The sequence below is a fragment of the Mya arenaria genome, chromosome 7 (genome assembly GCF_026914265.1).
Source record: "Mya arenaria isolate MELC-2E11 chromosome 7, ASM2691426v1".
NCBI classification, from domain to species: Eukaryota; Metazoa; Mollusca; class Bivalvia; order Myida; family Myidae; genus Mya; species Mya arenaria.
Window position 1 is genome coordinate 63,891,947 of NC_069128.1, and position 15,348 is coordinate 63,907,294.

The 15,348-nt window shown below is 32.3% G+C and overlaps 1 protein-coding gene across 7 annotated transcripts in view; it reads left to right on the forward strand.

Annotated features, from left to right (window-relative positions):
* The first annotated feature begins 783 nt into the window (after positions 1-783).
* LOC128240241 (rho guanine nucleotide exchange factor 28-like) overlaps positions 784-15,348 on the forward strand; it is a 115,922-nt gene continuing 101,357 nt past the window's right edge. For all 7 annotated transcript variants that reach the window (XM_052956775.1, XM_052956779.1, XM_052956777.1 and 4 more), the window contains exons 1-3: positions 784-849; positions 4,295-4,342; positions 5,257-5,404. In XM_052956775.1, coding sequence (XP_052812735.1) covers positions 4,310-4,342; positions 5,257-5,404 — 181 coding nt within the window. In that variant the 5' untranslated portion in view covers positions 784-849; positions 4,295-4,309. The remainder of the gene's footprint in view (positions 850-4,294; positions 4,343-5,256; positions 5,405-15,348) is intronic.

The following is a 15,348-nucleotide window of genomic DNA, read 5'->3' on the forward strand; positions in this document are numbered from 1 at the left end:
TAGATCCCATATTGGCAAGGAACAGTTCACCACTTTAAACTGGTTACCCGTAGCAAAAAGAGTAGACTTTAAAACTCTCTGTCATGTTTTTTAAAATACATACTAAAACAGCCCCTTCCTATATGATGGAACATTTTATTCCTGTAAGTACTGCACACAATTATAGTACTAGGTTTAGAGTGTCAACTACAAACAATAGTGAAGATACATGTACTTTCGTTGATAGTGGACGCTATTCTTACCCAAAGGTCAACAGTTTTGGTAAAAAGTCATTTGCCTACCGTGGGTGTTCATTATGGAACAATTTACCACAAGATTTAAGAAAGATCAAAACCTTGAATAAGTTTAAGTTCTCTATTAAGACACACTTGTTGGACTAGGACTGTTCCTCTTTAATTTCAATATAATTTTTGTAATCATGTCTTAGACAGATTTATCAGAGTACATACTCTTATGTTTTTCATTATAAAGCAAATTTTATGGTATAATATTTCATTTTATAATGCTCTAAAATGTCTTCCTATGTCAACCAATTAATATAAAAAGGACCACAATGGAAATAAGGGATTTTTAATCTCTTTTTTGTGTTATCCTTAGCAATATAATGTGGTTTTAACATGGATGCATTTATTTATTTTGTATTTTTATCATGTATTTAAATGCCATGTTATGTACATTTTATTTCTGAAATAAATCTATCTATCTATCTATCTACTGCAATCTAATCTGGTGCGATTCACGGAGAACGAAATGGATGTGGGCGAAAGTGATGAGGTAACACGTGATCAAAATACAATGGCGGAAATGAAAGCATTTGTGACAGAGTTTTGCTAATATTTTAACGATAAAGTGAGTAGCTATTGACAACATAATGTCAGTTGGGTGTGTGTATCTAACTTTACATATAATATATAACTGTCAACTTTATGTGTGTTGATATTTGCTATTTATAGTAAGATAATTAAGTTAACGTGTCACAGATGATAAAAAAAATGTTGACACTTATTTAACTCAAAGCTATTTCAGTGGGTGGGGTTACAATTCTTGAATAATTCTATATAAATGACCCTATCATTGGTAAAAAAGGTAGTATTCAAGCCGACATTTCCTTTCCACAGGTAATATAAAAATATAACTATTCATTTACCTGTCCAAAATAAAATGTATACAAACAGAGATTTTTTTGTGTGCAATTAACTGCCTTCAAAAGACTGTTTCCCCTTGCTAAAATATGTTCATTTTTCCTAAAAATTAATGATATTTTCCCATTAACTGAAGATAGATCCTGTGAATGAATGAAAAAAACAATGAATTTATTAATAAATAAACAAAATCTTGATAAGACTAGCTTTTTTACAGCATAATGTATGCATAAAAAAGGTAAAATATGTATACTGTATTTACTAATAATGATTTTGTATTTTTCCCAGTCGAAAAAAAACCACCCCAATTTGATAGGAATAGGCAGTGAAAATTATTAAAAAAAATCACAGACAAAAAACAATCATGCTTGAAAAAGTTTTGTTTCTTTCTATATTGTGGCCAAACTTCAGATATGTGTGTCTTTCCTGCATTGTTTTTTGTATTCATCCAAGCAGTTTTAAGACATCAGGTAGCAGATTTTAGTAGGATCCTTGCACAAGGTTTAGTTCTCTAGTTTCATTATTAAAGTTTCTAGTCTTGCAACCTTGGTTGAAATAGAAACAAATGTTTCAAGTTCTCAGACATATCTTAATTTTTTTACCTTGAAATTGGAAACAAACAATTTCATCTTTTTACAATTATTTATTCTGGAATTATAGTCAAGAAATAGATAGGTTCTTTGGACACCGAAAGAGCAAGAACTGCCTGTCTAAACCGAGAAAAGAATGTCTTTGATTGAACTGTAAAATGTTATATTAAGACTTAGGACAAGTAAATTTTTAATGAATAAATAACATGTGTACAAGGAAGGTATATAGGGTGTTATCTATAGAGTTATGGAAGGCTGCTGCACACTTTCCTAATTTGGTAGTACCCTTTTGCTCTCCTGGAGACCAACCTTCATAGAATGAAATGCTTAAACGGACTTGGTCATGTTTTGCACCAAAGATTTGTTTACCTAAGGCCAAATAAAAAAATAGGTCTGTTTCAGGTTACCTGACCGACCCTATTTTTTCCCGCCGACCCTAACCTATTTTACCCTGGAAAAAATGTGATTTGGGTACGAAAAGCATTTGTTACGAAATGTATGTACGTAAAGTTGACAATATTAGAGTTGGATTTCTGAATGTATTTACCGTACTTCAGCTTAGAGTTTGGACACCTTGAAATAATTAATTTTCGCTCTGCGAATTCATAGAAAATTACCATTTTTACATTTTATCTACATGTATGGTAAATCTGCCTTTTTTCTTCATGTCTGCATTTTACCACTTATTAATTTATCCGTAGTTATCAATGGTTATTACGCCTATAAGTGTAACTCCTTCATCAAGTTAATTAAAATCCCATTCAACACCATTTTATAAATGCATTGAAATGAATAAACACCTTTTATCGGCTTCAGATCAAACAGTCACATTGTGTGACGTCACATAACTTTCAGTTATACCCACGAGGATCTCATGGAGAGCATGGATATTGCTATGCAGGATTAATGTGTCTGGGTGGTGTTTTTGATTGTAACTTAAGTATTGCATTTCTAACTTTAATTTATCACATTAAATAGTTACCTGTATCATTGAATGTGTTGACTTTTATTGTTCTATTGGTGTTTCAATGAGTATTACCGTACGATTATTGCTTCATAAAGTCTATATTAAAAGTGTGGTACAAGTTTCAAAGTTTATTGGCGGATCGTTTTACAAACATGTCATGTCTGTGTTTTCTTAATCTCCTGATTGCCCTTGTTTTTTCTTTAATCCTCCATTAAATATATCACACATCCGTTTCAACAGGCAATAAATCTTTTAGGATGGGTAGTAACTAACTAACTTATCACAGTGATGTATACGGTTAGGTAATCTAGCCAGGCATTGTAACGATAAAGATCAACAATTTTTGTCTGTGAGACTTAGTAACTGTAAGTTATAATTGATGTCCTTTGGGTATCCGAAAATTAGGTACCTAAAATTAATTATTTTTGAAAATAATAATGGATGTCCGAATTTTTAGATTGTCCGAACTCAAAGGTGAATTACGGGTAGTTTGTGCTTGTGTGGCAGGTATATTTCAATTCTTGAACTATATTTTCTTGTCAGATACAAATGTGTCAGATACTGACTTTCGGATTGATATGTCAGACTTAAGTGTGCAATTTTGGCAATAAAACCTGCATGTTACTTGTTCTTCAAACCTGAACCCCCAGGTCCTCTTGACAGCATTGAGGTTTACTTGGCTGATGGCTTATATAGTAAATTTGCTGTCCCACTCTTCATGTAATTATGTTACAGGGAGGTTAGCATTCTACAGAGGGGATTGAAAGCAAAAGGGTGCATAAAGAAAAGTAAAACCGTTCCTTGAAAGTCTTAAATAATAGCAGAGTGGTGTACCATAACTTAGTTGAAATCCAACCATCATTGTCAAAGTATTTAACTAGACAAATAAAGAATGTTTCCTTTGAAGCATAGAACATGTTTAAAAACTACCGATAAACCTGAAAATTGATGACTTTTATTTTTGTTACTTTCTGAGTCAACAGTTACTGAAATCAATATATCAAAAAAAATATATAAAAAAAATAAAAAAATATTCCGACCTACCTACCCTATTTTTTTTGGCAGTGTTACCTGAAACGCACCTATTTTTTATTTGGCCTAATGAAGAACAGTGAAGAAAACAATAGATATTTAAACCTTTGGAAACATTGGTAGCATCATGTGATGATTTCAATCAACCAATCGTACTGCGGCAGTTGAAACTCTATATTACTTCAGTTAAACACAATTCCTTACATTTTTGGCAAATTTTCTTTCTTTTTTATTTTTAAGTTCCAAACAGCCCTCCTAATGTGCACTCTCCACCCTTAGCTACCCATCCCTTGTCTGCAGGACCCAGGTTTCTTTTTAAATGGCTAAAACTCTCGACTCTAACCTAGGGCTTTTGGGAATGGGAACTTGCACCAAAAAAATGATAAATCCCTAAAAAATTTAAATTGGGCAATGAAATTTCCCGGACTTCAGGAATTTTGCATAATTTAAAAGACTGAGAAGGGGTCAAAATATCTGATTGTGTAGACGAGTTATACAACTATCTGAAGAACCATGAAATTATGATTGACTTTAGATGTTCTATTTTTTCTGTTTTGTTTCAGAAATGAATTGAGTCAATGGCATTTTCAATTAAAGAAGCTCCAGTATATGTAAGTAAGATTTTTCATTTATGATGGCAAAATTATTTGATATAGTTATAAGTTGTATGAAGATAAAATTGAACATTCTCTGATGCAATGCTTTATATACCTTGGTCTTTCAAAGTGTTATAACTTTTGGCAAAAGTTCTAGACTTGCAATCTAATCTTGGTTGTTCATCAACCTAGTCAAATACAGACACGTTTATTTTTTGTGGAACAAAGATTTCTTTTTCTTGAGAGTTATAAATTTATGCTATGCCTGATTTTTAGTGCGCCCTACAGACTTTAGTACCACAAATCAAAATCAGGTATCGTTAGATCTATTTTTTTACATGAAAACTTTAAAAGATTAATGTGCCAGGGTTGCAAAATGGGATGTTTGATGTTATGCAGTTTAAAAATGTGGAATTAAAAGACTGCTATATTTAAATATGTTCATAACATTGCATCGTTAATGTTAATTTGAATGCAAGCCTAAGAATCCCTATAAAGCTTGGTGAGGAACCAAGGTGAAAAGATAATTATAGATAGTTAGGCAGAAAATGGAAATGTGTTGACTTAAAAACCCTGTCTTACTTTCACATGCTACAAATTGTCAAAACAGGGACCTGTACATTCATTTGCTTTCAATATTACAGTCTTGAAGAATATATAAAATTGATGATTTACAATTTGTTTTCTAAGGTATTAAAACAGGGTATTTGAAAAGAGCCTTGCTATTACTAAAGCAAATAATAGTTTACCACATCTTCTAAAAGACTTATTTTGGTAATCAAATACTCGAAAGAATAACCCAATATTCGAATATCAATTTTGCCATTCGTTTGCATCCCTATTATTCATATTTCTTATTGATTTGTCTAAGACTCTTCCAATATATGTTTTTGTATAATATCCCTCAACTGTTTTCATATGTTAAACAGGGTGGGGTAACTCTGGTGGTAGAGTTTGATGAAGACACACCCCTCTCGTCCCTCGGCAACTACTATGTCGTGTACGAAGGTTCTCGACAACGTCATGTGACCCAGGCCCGACTACTAGCACCCACAAAACTACACTCTGTTGTGCCAAGTGAGTATGGAGCTTTGTGACACTTCACCATGAAGTTATTTCATGATGCACTCTTAATTTCATGATGCAGTGGTCAGAAATTGGCTCAGGGAGAGCAATACTTGATAAGGGTATAGAGAGCTGATTTTTCTACATTTTGTACCCTGTGCATAGGAGTGGGTGCCTGATATTAATAATTATCAGTATTTTTTTGCATTTAACATGATAACCTGGGTTGGTAACTTTTAAAGAAATCTTGCACCATCAAATTATATTTCTAAAAAAAGTTGTGGCATTGTCATGTATATAATTGTTGGTGCAGTCTCCACCATGCAAAAGCTTTATTAATTACATGTATATTGGGAATTAATTGGAAATTGTTCAAGACATTTATTATACTCCGTATGCATGTTTATAATGACAATGTGGAGCAATGTCCCTTGATCAGCTGAGTTTTGACGTCTGTTAAGGGTGCTGTTGTTTTTAATGTAAACAAGCGGTGTTTATGGGAATTTAAAATACATTGTGTTATGTTTGGATGTATTTAGAATATAATGTGCATATTTTGAGATGTTGGTCTCATTAGCTCAAACATTCATGATTTTAACTTCACACAACTTATCAAGGTGTCGGTTTAGATGTATTTAAGATATATGGTGCAAATTTTGACATGTTGGCCCCATTGACTCAAACGTCCTCGATTTCAACCTCACACAACTTATCAATGTTTGAGTTTAAGGTGATAAATTTGGTGGATATTCTTTAAGCAACTAGTACAGATAAAAATCTATTATGTTTCGATGCAATCTTAGGCTATTAAAGGCTTAAGTGCTTCAAAACCCTTGATCTTCAGGCCCTAATTTCTCGAAACTTCTTAAGTCTCTTATAAGAGGATTAAGCTTTGCTCACTTTTTTTGTCTTTCGATAATTTGTGTAATATTTACTTATTTAAGAGTTTTTATGCTTTAGATAGGAATTATCATTATGACAAAAACAATAAACCATTTTTTATTAATCAAAATTCAATTTAGGAATGTACTTTGCCTTATTGAAATAAGTTACTTAAGCCTGTTAAGCTAAAGAAGTTTCGAGAAATTGGGTCCAGGGCATTATTATGCTGCAATGGACCCTCCAAGGGGCCTAACTTGGTCACCTTTCCACCCCCTATGTAAAGTGGTGTCAACTTTCAAAAACTACAAAGGGACCCTGAAAGTGGTCATTTTGCTGTATTCAAAAAATAATATATAATGCTAAATTTGGATGCGACCATGTTTTAATACAAAATTGTGTTGGATGGAAACTATCCTATCATATTGAATGTTATTGTTGACCTTTAATTTAGCAGGAAGATAAATATCTTTATTCATGTTTTAGCTTTTCTGTTTCTCAAATAAAAAAGTCAAGGTATTGTGTACACCTTGGTGGCAAAAGTGTTGTGTGAAAACTTAAACTTGGGCACAACTTAAAACTTAACTGCGCAAGATATTCCTATGAAAGTTGGTACACATGTTGCCAGAGACCAAATGCACATGTACAGCAAGGCCCATAACTCTTGCTTTAATACTTGCTGAGTTGTGCCAGTTTTTGCCTGGAAAGAGATCGGGCAAGCATAGAGAGTTTGTTCTGCGGTGCTCTTGTTTACTACAGCACATCATTGTGAGTTTTATCACACATGCCATATTTTTGAGAGGCTTCCCAGGGGATTTTGGTCTGAATTCCAGGGGATTTTGATATTACACCAGGGGATTTTTTCGCAGCGAAATTTAGCGCAATATCTACATTTATTATATAAGAAATTAGAATACATGCTGAATCTCCTCTTATTACAATACTTTTTGGATTTAGTCATCATGATCCTTCATGGAATTTCACACACACAATGTTATGGATGCTTTCTACTGTCAACCTTGAGCTAATTTTTTAAATTCCAGGGGATATGGATCCCCCCGTGGGGGATGAGGGCATGGGTTGGAATTCTGGGGGATTTTTTCCCCGGCTGGGGGATATGGCATGTATGGGTTATTGAAAGAAATTAAGCTGCCGATCCATCATTTTTCTTAATAATCAATGATTCTTCTGAAAGGAATGTGAACCAGTGTTAACAACATTTTTAAACACACCTTTCAAACATTGGCGCATGTCGCTGATACACAAACATACATTCTTATTGATTTGTTTGATCCCACTAGGCAGTTACTAAATAAGGTGAAACATCAATCTAAATGTTACAAGTGTTAGCTAGCTAGTACACCTTTTGCCCCACATTCTGACAATAAAGTTTAAGAAGTTATTCCAACTTTTATTGACACTACTGGAAAAGCAATCAAGAGCTGCCATTCCAGTGTAATACCTGTTATTGATATATCAGAACTAGTGGGTTTTATATCCAAGCTGGATTGAAGAGGTCATTGACAGAGATGGAATGATCGGCCTATAAATCATTGGACTGCTGATTGTGGTTGTCACCAGTAGCCCTCCATAGATGATAGCAGATCCAGGCACAGTTTACTTTGTTTTCTATATAGTTCATGTTGAAATGTGTCCATTACTTCTATTGGGATTGTATTTTCTCTTTGCTGAGAAAATCAATTAATATATATACATATTATATATATGAATATATATGTTTCTAGAAGACAATGTTTTTAAATACTAAGCGAATCGCATCTGCCATCTTGAAATTGATACATTATAATCTGATTGCCTTTTGCACATTTTTGCGTATGGAAACATTCCAGCATCATCGGCAACCAGGGTTCTCTCTTCTGTTACACTTCATTCATACCACGGGGAAATATCTCATTTATATGAATATGCATGTGGCAGGGGAGACAACCTACTTCCAATGAAATTGCATGTTACAGTTAAATAACCTCAATTACCCTGTATTGTCTCCGCAGCAAGTGGTCCATGAGGCTGTGTTCATATTTGTAGTGATCTGGTGGACCAAGTTCCATTCCCCAGAATACTTTTCTATGGGTTAAACATTACTTTGAGTGTCTGTGCATTTTTCCACATTGGTACCATGCAGAACCATTGAAACTGCCTCATTAATTATTTATGATTATGAGATTTTTCTACCCAAATTGCCCACCTTACACAACAAAGCATAGCCCAGTAGTGTATTGAGCCTATCTGACGATGGCATTCCAGATTACGTGAAGATTGTTTTTGTTGATATTTTTTTGCAATTTTTTATTTTGAACCTGTCATGCAAGTCTCTCAATATTTTGGACCAGGCCCAACTAAAGTTTACTGGTTCAGTAATGTATTATGTTAACTATTGTAATTTAGTTTTATTCATCAACATGTGCAACCAAAAAGGTTCCGGTATTTTGGGTTGTTATTTGTTTTGGTCCAATTATTTAAATAAAACTCTTAGGTGTAGCAAGGGGATTTGTTATGTGTTACAGTGTATGCAAGGTCATTTTGGCGTTTTTTTTGCAAATTGTCTGTATCGACTACAGGAAGCATTCTTAACTTAACAAAGTATTTTCAACCAAACTACTATTTATTTTACTTTTCTACACATAGGGGGTCTTTTTTTTTTAATTGCAGACTAATTTTTTTTTTTTCGATTTTATGAGACAATGTGTACGCAGCTGCGTACTCTGCGTACTCTGCGTACAGGACGATACGCGCTTGACTTTCAACAATGAAATGTACATTATTCGTCATCCCGTATTTAAGGTGACTTTGAGTCACTCTGTTTATCCTGGTGCTGATATCTTCAGAAGTCCATAGATGACCACAAAGTGCTGGACACAAATATTGATAAATTGTAACAGCCTGATTTAAGTACTAGATGTACTGACAAGGGGTCAATGTACTGGACAGGACATCTGGCCCTGATTTCTCGAAACTTCTAACTGACTTAGGTTCAGCTTATTTTGTTTAGCAAAATTTCGTATTTCAACCTGATTTTGATAAAAAAAAGATTTTTTTTATAATTATCAGACAGATAACTTTGATAGATAATACAAAATCTTCCAAAATATTAAATATTTCACAAATTTTAGAAGAACAAAAATAGTGAGATTAGCTTAATCGTCATATAACAGACTAAAGGAGTTTTGAGAAATTGGCCCCACATAATTAAGACATTGATCATCTATTTTGTTGACATTCATTAGGACGATGGTCAAGAGCTTTGTTAAAGATTCAACATAAAAATGACATCGTTGTTTACTTTTATATGTAAAATATTTCATGATATGCTCACATATTTAGATATAAAGAAGTACAGCTAAAACAGCTGGCTAAAAATTTGTTTCAAAATACAGCACAAATTAATACATTAAAGATGCACTCTTACTCCCAAATAAGATTTACCACAATTAAAAATATTGTTAAAATATTCCAAAAAGGATTAATAAATGTCGAAAACAATGGTTCTTATGAAGGTAACCGTGTTTAATTTGAAAGAAATGAGCATAAAACATGGTATTTCTACTTTATAAAACTATAGTAGACCACAGTAAATCTTTTAGCATTCACCAATCATTTAATATTTTTGCGCTTTCTGCTATTAAATACACGGTTACAATCTTGTTATCAGTAATTAATATTTTCCATAAATGCATTATTTAGTAAGTAGTAAAAGGTTTATTAGTCAAAATTTATGTTTGTTATACATGTGTATGTATTGATTTTGAATAAGAGTGTCACTTTAAACTTGCAAAGCAGTAATGATTTGAAAGTAAACAATGATGACGTTAACAACTTTGTTAACTTAAACAAAGGTCTGAATATTCTGCCCCGTGCATTGTCATTCATTGGTTGCTTAAATATTTGTTTTATTGTTTTTGTAAGTAAGTCAAATGATTTTAACTTTCTTTGCAACAATACTGCAGCTGCAATGTATATTATAGCATAATTGTCACAGTGTGAAAACGACACCAATATTTATTTTTGTTTTCATTCAATGAATAAATTATTTCCAGTAGGAGGACATGTTAAAGTTACGGTAACAAAAATAGTCCATGAATATTCTTTTGGTTGAAAATAGTGCACTTTGTTTATCGAATCAAATTATGTGGTAACCCTTATTTGTTTATTTATATGTAAAAGATTAACTTATGAGTCACAAAATTTATCAATTTTGTAATTATGCAAGTAACGTTAGGTTAAATAATAGCATTGTTTCATTGAAGTTCCTTCAGGAAAAATAATATATGATAAACATGTAGTCTGTGCTTCTACAGTATAAATTTATGTATATTTCTATTGTTAATACATCAAAATAAACCATGCCAAGTCTAACCATAATTCATGGTTAATTGTTGAATCATGAATTTTAAAAAGCAATAAAAGTTTTCTATGAATATATTTCTGGGTTTTTTTTGCGTACATTACAAGTTTCACAAAATAGTAAATTTATTACCCTTGTTTTTTCTCATGCATGAATAAAACACTCGTAATATTCAGTCGTACATAATCTGAGACCCGTCATAATTTGTATAATAAAAAGAAGTTTTCTCTTTAAATTCTGTGTATAGTTGGCTTATTGTTCAGTATTTTGTTCGTTTAAAAAGGCAAAAAGTTTTTTTTTATAAAGAGTATGGATTCTTCTATCTTTTCACACGCATTACATATTGTTTTCTTTCTTAACGCCCATATTTACAAAAGAAAATTTGTGAAGTTTTGTATTTATGTATATCTGATAATGAACAGATACATTTGAAGGTTTATAATTGGTTCTATTGTTTGGTCATTGTTGACGTGATTTAGATAAAATTTTACCGTGTTCTCTGCATGGTAGAATATGAAAAATTTAATGATTTAACGCGATGTTTCAACGATTTAGCTGTAGATTACGAATGAATATTCATCTGCATAAGATATCAGAATAAAATCCTAGTATAAAAAAAGAAGATTCATAATTTTGTTCAGTGATTCAAATTATAATGAGATTGGATAGAATTACCAACGACATTTTCTTTATGAAGGTATCATATTTTTTTGTTTGTGTATTTAAAACCATGTTGTTGAAATCATGGACCCATAAAAATCGTTCCCATAAAATATGATAATACAGTCAAACAATTTCATTGTGGTAGGCTGTTGAAAGTCAGGATGTTATATTAAACAGATGGATCTTGCCAAGTGTGACAAAATGTGTGGTGTAATAAATTATTTATGGAATTTTAATATTTGGAATTGCGTAATGAACGCACATGTGACATACTAAATTTGGAACGTATTGTTCATGTTTGTTTTACTTTTTTTTGGTGTAAATATTAATGATTCATGGATCATTTACTTTGTGTGTCAAAAACATATGATAAACATATGATTTGGAATAAATAAAAACATCCGAGTTGCCTGTATATGACTTTGATATATATGGAAAAAAGGTTTGATTATTATTATTGTTGATATATAAATATAAAATATCTATACTCGGAATGTAATAATGTTGATTGTGAATTTCACACAGGTGTGAGTGAAATAGCCAATACATAAGAGAAATTTGCCTTAATTACTGTCGTTAAAAGTGATTTATTTATATATGGTATCAATAATATGTTGGTACCGACGGCCGTATGGTTAGTGTATCAGACTCTGTATCGGAGGGTCCTGGGTTCGATCCTTACTCAGACCTGTTTGTTCATGAAAGTACTGGGGTGGTATTCAATAAGTTTCTTAGTAATAATTTTCAACTGAGTGAAAAATTGCCTTTTTTCTAATTTGAATTTGAAGAAAACGAACAATGTTTGTACACCTAAAATCTGAAAATAAGCAAGAAGATGGTCTAAACAATATATGCATATGAATGAATCTGACAAACAGTAGGAGGTATTTAAAATAATCATAGTAAAAAAAATTAAGGTAAAAAATTACGAAAATTCTCAGTTGAAAATATTAATTAAGATGCTTTGTGAATAAAATTGGCCCCTTGTTGATTAATGGTTCTGAATCACATGTACATAGCAGATTTTAAATACATATGTTCGTCACTAAAAATCTAAACAGAGCTTAATATGTAACATGTTCTTAAACGTCAATGATCTGCATTGCAACATAAAATCAATCTGACCTTCACCTTTCTGTAATATTACTTGCGTGTTTGTTATGTATAAAAGGTATTACAATCAGAACAATGACCTTTAAAATGAAATTATAATCAATGTGACAGAAATTCGCAGTATACTTCCAGAAAGCAATCATTACTGCATCATAGAGAGACAATAATTTACTGGTAGTTGTAGCAATTATTAACAATATATTTTTGCTTTTAAAATAAATGCATAAAAAGAGGAGTTCTGATAAAATGTACCTAGTGTAAGCTTCTTAATGATAATGAAATGGATATGACTGAGTTGATTGATTTTCAGAGAAGTGAGTCACACATTATGCAATTTGAAATTAACAATTAATATATAGGTCCAGTTACTGGAGTCAACTGTAGTATATCTTAGTTTATCTGTCTTCAAAGAAAAAGTGAAGTTATTGTCATAGCCTTGTTGTTGTTGTTGTCAGAGCTGTTGTTGTGCAAAATTTTTGAACTTGGCCATAACTCAAAATCTGTTTAAGGTTTTCCCATGAAACTTGGAATACATGTTGCCAGAGACAATTAATAAGGGTATGTATTTTTAGGCCCATAACTCTGGCCTTAATAATTTTCAAGTTATGGCCCTTTGTTCAATAAAAAAGTGACGAGCATTATATAAGGAGTTCATTATAATGTTCTGATCTTCACATAGTCTTATAGTTAATTGGTAAGAACTCAGAAAATATAGCTTCAATGGATGTGGTTGTTGTTGCCAATATTTTCAGATAGATATGTTTTGAAACGGAGAAAATATAGCTTCAACTTGTGTGATTGTTGTTGTCAATATCTACAGATAAATGAGTCATTTAGCCCTGTAGAATGATATTAATAAAAAACTTGGATCTTTTATTGCATGAAGATTCTTGGAGGATGTTTCACTGTGTGGATCTGATCAGATCTAAGACTTGTAACAATTGTTTTTCTGTAAAACATTAGTGTTGGCATGGTAGGAGCTGGCGGTCTTTAAGAAATCCAGGATAGATCTATCAGTGCCAAGCTTCTGTTTAGTTTAACAGATATATGTGGATGACAGTAACCGTTCCATTGTCTGGAGTAAATACGTAATTGTTATTGTTCAACTGTTAATTATTTTTATACATGCAAAAATAAAGTGTTTGTATCGAACGGATTCAATTCAAAATGAAGGTAGATTCGAACAGGTAAGTTTTAAGTTGTTTTGTCATATATGTCCTAAAAGAGGAAACTGGCACATGCCATTGAAAAATCTTCAAAATATATTGTTCAAATTTAGATATTGGTATACCAGTTTGGGTTTTTTGGTGCCAAAATTCGGCCCCATTCCCCTTTTAAAAAGCAAAAAAAATCCCCTGCCCGTGTAAAAAATTCCCTTTTTTTTTTATATTTTTGAGGAGCATGGACCTCTTAAAATTAATCAATTGTAGCAATCTTATGCAATTAATGAATATTATCATAGCTTTTGTTTAACTAAAAATTTGAAAACATGTTAAACGTTATATGAATCATGTTAGTATTATTCCCCTTTTTGCCAAAAAGAAGATTATAAGTATCTTCCATGGCCGAGAGTGTAAGATAGATTCATTCCGACCTGAGCGTAGGGTGTTTTGGGGAAACGAGGTTTACCGAGTTTCCGCAAAACACGCTGCGTGAGGGTCGGGATGAACCTATCTTACACGAGCGGCTATAGTAGATGCTTTTTTTTCCACCTCAGTTAAACAAAATTAAGTAAAATGTATATTTTTGCTGGAACTCTTTTATGTTTAGTAAAAATAAATGCGTATGTATATGTGATAATTCGTGGGTGTCATGGACATGCGCGCAGTGATTCAGATTATGTTAATAGTCAAATCGGTCTTTAAATGGTTCTAAGGAGAGTGAAGCATTATTTCATGAAAGGTGCGTGAAAACTGTTTTATGGTGACATTTGAAGCGAAAAATAATTAATTACCATTCTAAATATTGCCACAAGACAAAGTTTCCATGATGCTACAGACGACAGTCTTCAACAAGGGAGGTAATTACAATGTGGCGACCATTAAAAACGAGTTCCATACGGGCATTTTATCTTTGCCTGTGGGCAAGATAAATATTTCTAGCATGATTAAATTATTGGATCTACTTATCTGAGGTGGGAGAAATATTTTTCTCCTTTCAAAGGGCCCACTCATTACTGAAGTACGGAAGTGATTTTTATTCAACTTTGGCATGTATATTATATTTGTAATGTTTAAGACCAGCATTACAAAGTTATTATTTGTAATACAGATAACAAGAGTGTAACTTTTCACTGTACAGTAACTATAGCATGTTTTAAAATTGATATCAGCAGGGCCAGGGGTACAATAAACAGAAAAATGAGGTGCATGATTATTATGCTTGTCTGTTTTTTTTAGAAAACAGGTCGGGGTATATTGTAAATGTGATAGCCTTCATGTCCTCTGAATCAGTCACCATCCGTTGGAAAAAAATAAACTTTGGCCATGAATAAATAACATTTTGAAGATTTTTAATGAAACTTGGTACACATGTTGCCTGGTAACAGACAATTTGCATATGAACAGAAAGGCCAATACCTGTAGCTTAAATTAGTATTGAGATAAAACAGACAAGCGATTGCAATCCCTTGTGATGCTCTTGTTTCAATGTCGAAAGCCATTGTTGAAGCTCAAGAATCTTAGAAAATCTACGAAGAGACGACCTGCTTGTCGTTTGGGATAGTTATAATGGCACACTGATTGAATATAATGAAATAATCATCGAAGAGCACCAAACAAAGGCAAATTTTGATTATGATCATCAATAAATGATTTTCATTAGATGTTTATTATTCTGGATATGATAACCGGTTATGGTTGTCTGTTTTGATTTGATAATCAATAATGAAATTTTATCTGTTTTATCAAACACTACTATTGCTAGTGCCTCTATATGG